Consider the following 7850-nt stretch of genomic DNA (forward strand, 5'->3'; position numbering starts at 1 on the left):
CCGCTGAGCCTGCGCGTCTGGAGCCTGTGCTCCGCAACGGGAGAGGCCACAACAGTGAGAGGCCCGCGGTAGTGGTGGGCAAAAGGGCAGTTTGCCTGAAATGTAGTTATTTTCCTTTTTCAACAAGGAACGTGTGTTCAGGTAACGGGATCATGTGTTTAGCGATGAACCACAAACTATTTTAAGCACCCAGATGACTTTCAAGTGAGCCGCCTGTTTCCCCTTGAGAACCAGGTATCTAAGGCCAGCGTTCTCAAAGTGCGGCCCCAGGAGTTACCAGAAGTTCCTAGGAACTTGTTAGAGATGCAAATCCCCGGCTCACCCCAGATCTGCAGCATTGGAAACTCTTGGGGGGTGGAGGTGGGCATCTGCCCCAGTTTGCACACAGGAATCCCCTGGGGACCTCGCTAAAATGCAGACTCTGAGTGGTTAGTCTGGGGTGGGCCTGAGGGTCTGCATTTCCAACAGGCTCCTGGAGGATGCTGACACCGAGGCCCGGGACCACACTTCTGAGTAGCAAGGGTCTTAAAAAAAAAAAAAAAAAAAAAGAGTTGGGGACTTCCCTAGTGGTGCAGTGGTTAAGAATCCGCCTGGCAACGCAGGGGACACAGGTTTGAGCCCTGGTCCAGGAAGATCCCACGTGCCGCAGAGCAACTAAGCCCGTGCGCCACAACTACTGAGCCACCACTACTGAAGTGCCACCACTACTGAAGCCCACATGCCTAGAGCCCGTGCTCCGCAACAAAGAGAAGCCACTGTAATGAGAAGCCCCCGCTCTCCACAACAAGAGAAACCCCGCGGGCAGCAACGAAGACCCAACGCAGCCAAAAATAAAATAAATAATAATTTTTTTTAAAGGGGGGAGGGGTTGACAAACAACCACCCTCTGTCTGTTTTCTAGACACACAGCTACACCCACTCCTTAACCTACTGCTGTCTACAGTGCAAAACAGTTGGACAGAGGCTGCTGGGTGCAAACTATTCACTCTCTGGTCTTTTACAGAAAAAGTGTGCCAGCCCCTGGTCTCAAGGAGTCTCCCTTGGCCTGATCCCTCCACCCTGATACCCGCCCCCACACCCACCTCCTCAGCCGAGGGCTGGCCTCCAACTGCGATTCCGGAAGGCACCAGCATTCTCCCTACTGCAGCCGTACCAGCAGCTCCTTGGGCCTGGTTTATCTTCCCTCCGCCCCCACCCCACCTCCCCATTGTACTAGAAACGCACTTGCGGGAGTCTTCCCTGGTGGCCCAGTGGCTAAGACTCTGCACTCCCAATGCAGGGAGCCCGGGTTCGATCCCCGGTCAGGGAACTAGATCCCGCGCGCTGCAACTAAAAGATCACGCATGCCGTAACTAAGACCCTGAAGCAGCCAAATAAATAAATAAAATACTTTAAATAATAATAAATAAACACGCTTGGGCCTTGGCATCCCTCAGCAGCCTGAGGCAGGGGCCTGGGTCAAGGTGGGTGTTTTTGTTTTGTCTGGCCACGCTGCGGGGCTTGCGGGGTCTTAGTTCCCTGGCCAGGGATTGAACCCGCACCCTCGGTGGTGAAAGTGCCAAAGCGCCGAGTGCTAACCACTGCACCGCCAGGGAATTCCCGGGTCAAGGGATCTCTGAGGCCCTCACACAAGACACAAGACACGTTTGGGAAGGGGGCTATCTGCATCCTTTATCGGGAGTCGTGGGGGGGGGGGCGCAGAATCAGCGGCCCTCCAGGGCCCGGTCTCGGGCGATGACCGCCTCCTCGAACTTGATCATGAGCGTGGTGCCCTTGTGCCAGTGCGCTGTGACCTTGGCGGGGAAGCCACTGTGCGTGAGCACCGCCTCCACGATGCCAGCCGTGAAGCTGGCGCAGTTGAGCGTGCTGTTCTCCTTGGGCACGGAGATGTAGGTGTTGATGAGCGGCTCCCGCTCGATGATGTAAAAGGTGCGGGCGTCGTCATTGGCCTGCTCCAGCTTGTCGGCCTCCTTGCCGAAGAGCGCCTTCCACACGGCGCCCTTAACGAAGAGCAGGGCGCCCAGCACCTTGGTTTCGCGCCGGGCGCCCTTTTCACGAGCCACCAGCGCATCCAGAACGCGGGCGCCCACCTGGCGGCCTAGCGCGGCCAGGCGAGCCTGCAGCTCCGCCACAGAGAAGACGCGGCTCTGGCAGTGCTGCACCAGCTCGGAGAAGAGCAGCGCGAAGGCGCTCAGGCTCACCTCGGTGCGCGGCCGGGCCAGCGCGCGCTCCAGCAGCGCCGACTTCCCGCGCGTGAAGCGCGCCTCCATGCCGCCGCTGCCCTGCAGGGAGACGAGAAAACGTGGGTGTCAGAGGCGGGAAGGAGCCCCTCTCTACCACCTCCCTCGTGCGCTCCATCAGTGATTTCCCACGTGGGAAGAGATGAGTAGAAGGAAAGGAGGTACCCACCTGCGCGTAAAGCATACCTCCGTTACGCCTAGCCAGCGACGGCCAAACGGGAGACGGGGTAGGCTTGTACCCTAGGCGAGGAGAGGATTTGGGAGGGAGGGGGGTGGAGGGGGAAGGTGGGAGGAGAGACAAGAGGGGGACCAGAAGGGGGCGCTCGAAACCACCCCCTCAACCCTCGAGTTCCAGGTGATCCTTGTGCATTCAAAGCACCGTCCTAAGCCCTCCGCCGCCTGTACGAGTAACCAGAAAACTAGTGCGTGGGGAGGGGGTCGTCAGACCTAGGGCAGGAAGGGGACGAGGATGGGGGGCCGTGAGAGTACACTGGCAACTATCCCTCCCCCCGCCACGCGCTACAGCAGCAACAGCGCTCACTTCCCTGGGTGAAGAGGACTTCCCTGCCTCTCCCCTGCAGAAAGTCAGAGAAACTGGGAGAGAGGAGTAGGGGGTGTGTGGAGACCAACGGCCAGGAGGGTTGGGGGCTTGGGGAACAGGCAAGACACACGGGGCAATCCAAGAGAGGATGCTGGGAACCCTTCCAAACCCGCACCCTCGGTCAGCACCAATTTGTCATGCACGAAGCATGCCTCTTTGAGTGGGCCTGCGTTTGTAAAAAGACTGGAGGGGCGGCCAGAGAAGGCGTTGGGAACCCCCCACCCGCGTGCTTTCCAGAAAGGTAGCTGCGCCGTGGAAAGAGGGAGGGGGCGGACTGTCGGACCCGGGAGTGAGGGGAGCCAGGAAGGGGCGCAGTGATCCTCCCATCACAGGGCGTGAAGCCACAGCTGTCGGTGGCGAGAGACCCGCAAGGGGGCTGCTGGGAGAAAATCCCTAGGGGGTGCTGAGACCAGAAAAAAAAAAAAAAGTGGATCAGCGATGGGAATGGCAGCGGATGGGGCGAGAGGGAATCCCAAGGGCCCTGAGACACACACATCCCTGCTAAGGGTGGGGTCAGGAGGGGTAACTGAGAACCCCGCCCCCACTACGCAGGGACCTGGCCAGAAGCCGGAAGGGTCTGGGGATGCTGGGAGGGCCCCAACCAAGTCTGCGTGGGGGATGAAAAGACCACGGGAGAGGCATCTCAGGAGCTCCAGGACGCCCCTGCCCTGGTGCGCAGCTGCCTACATGGGGACTGCCCAGCGCGCGAGAGGGGAGGGGGAGTGTTGAGACCCCTCCACCCGCCTGCCATGGGGTTGGTGAGCTAAGCCGTGGAAAGACCGGGATCCCGCGACCCCGGCCCCGGCGTGGACCAAGCAGAGGGACCGGGAGGGAGCCCACCCTCCTCGTGGTCCCCCGGGGTGGGCCGAATAGGGATTCCAGGGATCGTGGACGCCGAGACCCTGACCCAGGACCCAAAGACCCGCGGAGAGGGGTTGGGGAGCGGACGCTGCACGGCGCTGGGAGGGGTGGTGGCGGGCGGGGTCTCACCGGGACGTGCGGCAGCGGATTCGGCCGAGCTGCTTTACGGCGCCGTAAAAGGCCCGGCGTGCGCAGGCGCCGAGGCGGGACGGGCGGGGCGCGCTCTGTGATTCCCGAGAGTGGCCGCACGGGAGCGCGCGTGTCCGTGCGGCCCTACAGAGGGGTGCTGCCCGGGCCAGGGGCCTCGCTGGCCTTGGTTGGCCCGTGATCAAGGGGACAGTGGCACGGGTCGTCCATCTGCCCAGGAGCACACATTTGATGATGGGCACACTTCTCTGTCTTGGGAACATGTGCGTCTTTGGGCATATGTCTACTTGTCTCGGGGACACACGTATGCCCATGCACACACACTCACATGTCTTAGGGACACACATATGTCCATGCGCACATGTCCACTTGTCTTAGGGTCCATGCGCATGTCCGTGGGCACAAGTTCTCAAAGGACGTACATCCATGAGCCGTGGGCATAGTACACTGAAAGGCATGTGCGCTCATGAATACGTGACCTGTGGACAGATACACTCACGAGCACAGTACATACTCAGGGGCTCATACATCCGTGGGCCCATGCACACTTAGGGAGACATTGGACATCTCAGGCCACAGACCCTCACGGGCACACACTCAGCGGCGCAGAGACTCAGTCGCTCCCAGGGTGCACATTCGTGGACATACTGGGACCCACTGGGGACATTGGTTCTCATGCCCCCTCGTGCCTCCAGGGTTCCTGGCATTACGTCCACGTGTTCACCGCGTGACCTTCCTCATTCTCCGAGTCCGAACACTTAGAGACCCTCCCTACCAGGTTCCAAAGCTCCCCGGCCACACCAATAACAGATCTGAAAGCCGCGTTGTTTCCCCTTGGCCTTTATCATCGTGAATCACGGAATGTGAGTGCAGAAACAACTGGACACATGCGGGCCCACGTTCTGAACACCCTCAGTGGCATAATCGGGCACACTCGTGTTGACACACACCTGTTCAGGCCGGCACAGCGTGACAGGTGGGCGTGACAAGGCACACACCCACGGTCACAGTGATACATTCCCATGGTGTGCCCACCCCACCCCCTCACGCCTCCATCACACAGCATCCCGCAGGACACACATGTGTGTACGCTGAAATGGGCACGGGTAACACGTGTCGCCAACACGCACACCCACAGTGACACACTTCTGCGGTCGCCACAGCCACCCACGGTGACATGCATTACACTCACAATACGCCGCAATACACGTGTGCATCACGTGTCCAGTGACAGAGGGGTGCACACCGTACTCGCTGTGATTACCACCTTCAATATTCACCCATAACACCTTCCTGTGGGAAACACTGAAATACCCACCCTCCGTGAAGTGCTTATCCCGACACACGAGCACATATGCACGCGCGCAACTCCACGACACATTCACCAGGACACATGAGTTTCTACGCGTGGGATGAAGTGCAGCTTCAGACCAGGCTGGGGCCCCCATTTTCCGTCTTCACTGAGAGGCACTATCTTGTCCTCCGAGGTGTAGCCAGGGCTTCGATGTCTTTTCTTTTATTGAGGGGTGGGCTCTGCGGGGTGGGGGCGGGGGTGAAGGGTGGAGACCCGAGGTCAGACAGATCCCACTCTTGAAAGAGAAACTGGGGCCGAATCCAAGGGGGCCCCTCATCCGCCTCCCCTGGGCCCAACTTACTTGGATGTGGCATCTTCAGCATCTGGAGGATATTCTGTAATGCAGTCTTGATTTCCTTTATGTTTGAGACTGGGGACAGACAGGAGAAAGCTTAGGTGGGGCTTTCTTAGCTCTGTTGGAAGCCTTCTCCCTGCCCGGCCCCCAACCTGGGGTGCCACACAACCCGTGTACTTGGAGTTCCCATGCATTTATATACTCCCCAAGTGACTTGGAGGGTGACATCCATCACCTCTCCAAAACCTGTGCTCTGGAAGGGCGGGACCCCCTGCTGTCCCCTCCCCCCGCTCCCCAGCACCCAGCCCAATATTGGGCATGGAGGCAAATTCGCCCAGTGGAGGTCTATAAGGGCACCTGTCGCCAGCGTCCTCAGTTTCTGGTTCCCTTCATGGACGTTGCTCTTGACCATGTCAATGCCCTGCTTGGCCTCCCTGATGCTCTGCTCGACATTGCTCCAGCGCTTCTCCTCTTCCGGGCACTCTCCCACCAGAAGAGAGACTGAGGGTGTGGATCAGGGCTGTCTGTGTCACCTCTGCTCTCCCTACCCCCACCCCGACCCAGGTCCTTCCCTCACCGTTCTGGAGCTCCCTTTTCAAGACCAGCAGCTCCTGGGACATCTCGGCATCTGTTCAAGATGGGGTGGGGAGGCAAGAAAACCTTAGAATCGCCTCAGGTCTGCAGTTGGGAGCAGCACTGGACCGCCCCAGCTCCTGGGAACCCCTCCACACTGCCCCAGCCCCTTCCTCCACCACCAAAACAAAACACCTCACTCACTCTTCATCAGGACCAAAGCTAAGAGGACGACGCAGGACAGAGCGAGGAGAACATACAGGCTCATCATGGCTCTAGACAACCAATGGGGGTCCTGGGCAGGGTCGGAGGGTGGCTCGGACTGGGCTGGAACGGGGGTAGAGGCAGGACAGGTCATCTCCAGGGCCCAATACTGTCACTCAGACCATCAGCACTGACTGTAACAGCGGTGACAGCTCTTCACCTACACCCACTGTTCCCGATACCATAAGCAGCTGTGGCCATCAACAGCACTGCCACCAACATGCACCCTGGCCAGTGCCACCAGCAAGTCTCCCTAACACTGTCACCATCATGTCCCCCTTAACATCTCTGTCACCAACACCCACCAACGTCAATGCCCGTTGTTGCCAGCATTGTTTCCATCACCAGGACCTCATCAGCTCTATCTAGGTGGTTCTGTCCCGATCCACTATGTGGTCCCCTACTCACCATCACCAACACCCAGACCTTCACCAGCACCTCCACTGGCACAATCACACCGTCATCATCACCACCTCCTCAAAGCTACCCCCCACCGCTGTTGCACACAAGCCTTGATGCTACCACACCCCACACCATTGACCCTGACCTCCTCACACTGCCCCTTGATCCTCCCACGGGCCCCTCCCAAGGCTGTGTGATGTGGGCTAGTAGGCGGCTGTTTACCCTTATTCTTGGGTGGTGAATGACGGCCCTTTGGCTGGTGCTGTGTTTTGGAGGTGGTATTCTCATAGACAGGGTCATCTGCACCTGTGGGCAGGTCAGTGAGAGGGATTGAAGAAAGCTGCCGAGAGCGCTGGGGCAGGGGGGAGGGTGGGAGAGGGGCCTCAGACGTCTTGGTTCACGGAGCCCTGCATGCAACAAGCTTCTGGATGTAAAGATAAGGAGTGGGGAACTAAGATCTACATCTTGATTAAGTGGAGGGGATGTGAGTGAACATTTAGGTGATAAACAGACACACACACACTTTGGGTGGGGGAAGGAACCCTCTGGCCCCCACTTTCAGTTCTTTACCTCTCCCATCCGGACCTCTCCCTCTTGACCTCTCCCCTCCCCACCCAAGGTGTCTAACCTTCTTTATTGGCTGAGGACCCCCATTTCTTGTCTTTGAAGGCTGCTGCCTGCATCTTGATCTCCTGGTTCATGGAGCTTTCCTCAGCCTCCGGAGTCCCCGGCCTGCCAATTTGTCTACACACAGCCCCACCCACCAGAAAGTGTCTGGGCAGATGAGGAAGTCTCTGGGTTGCGGCGGAGGAGAGGAAGGAGAGGTCAGCCTCCTCTTTTCAGGGATGCAGGACCCTCCCACCCTGGGACATTCTCACCCCAACCCTGGCTACGGAGGGATCTTAGGAGACCAGAGGTCTCAGGGAGGACCGAGAAGAGATGCCCATAGACCAAGAAACAGAATTGGATGGTCAGGAACTTGGGGTAGAGGTGTTAACTAATGCAATGGTGATCATCATATTGCAATATACAAATGTATCAAATCAACATGTTGTACATCATAAACTTATGCATGTCATATGTCAATTATATTCAATAAAATAATTTTTTTTT

The 7850-nt window shown here is 58.3% G+C and overlaps 2 protein-coding genes across 5 annotated transcripts; both read right to left on the reverse strand.

The window, feature by feature from the left end:
* Positions 1 to 1645: 1645 nt before the first annotated feature.
* On the reverse strand, positions 1646 to 3890 carry TRAPPC5 (trafficking protein particle complex subunit 5). 4 transcript variants are annotated; one of them, XM_067032925.1, is made up of 3 exons: positions 3832 to 3878; positions 2410 to 3244; positions 1646 to 2282 (listed from the first exon to the last, which is right to left on the reverse strand). In XM_067032925.1, the coding sequence occupies exons 2-3, from the start codon at positions 2422 to 2424 to the stop codon at positions 1704 to 1706; spliced, it is 594 nt and encodes a 197-aa protein (XP_066889026.1). In that variant the 5' UTR covers positions 2425 to 3244; positions 3832 to 3878; the 3' UTR covers positions 1646 to 1703. The 4 variants fall into 4 exon arrangements, with proteins under 4 accessions (XP_066889026.1, XP_066889027.1, XP_058918650.1 ...); XM_067032926.1 differs by having other exon boundaries at positions 2410 to 2480; positions 3832 to 3862; XM_059062667.2 differs by lacking the exon at positions 2410 to 3244 and having other exon boundaries at positions 3832 to 3890.
* A 789-nt stretch (positions 3891 to 4679) lies between these two features.
* Positions 4680 to 7503, reverse strand: MCEMP1 (mast cell expressed membrane protein 1). Its single transcript, XM_059062664.2, has 7 exons — positions 7366 to 7503; positions 6960 to 7043; positions 6276 to 6398; positions 6076 to 6126; positions 5856 to 5999; positions 5505 to 5573; positions 4680 to 5382 (listed from the first exon to the last, which is right to left on the reverse strand). Exons 1-7 carry the CDS (start codon positions 7436 to 7438, stop codon positions 5366 to 5368), a joined length of 561 nt encoding a protein of 186 aa, XP_058918647.2. The 5' UTR covers positions 7439 to 7503; the 3' UTR covers positions 4680 to 5365.
* Between the last annotated feature and the right edge of the window lie 347 nt (positions 7504 to 7850).

Source organism: Kogia breviceps, chromosome 4 (genome assembly GCF_026419965.1).
Source record: "Kogia breviceps isolate mKogBre1 chromosome 4, mKogBre1 haplotype 1, whole genome shotgun sequence".
NCBI lineage: Eukaryota > Metazoa > Chordata > Mammalia > Artiodactyla > Physeteridae > Kogia > Kogia breviceps.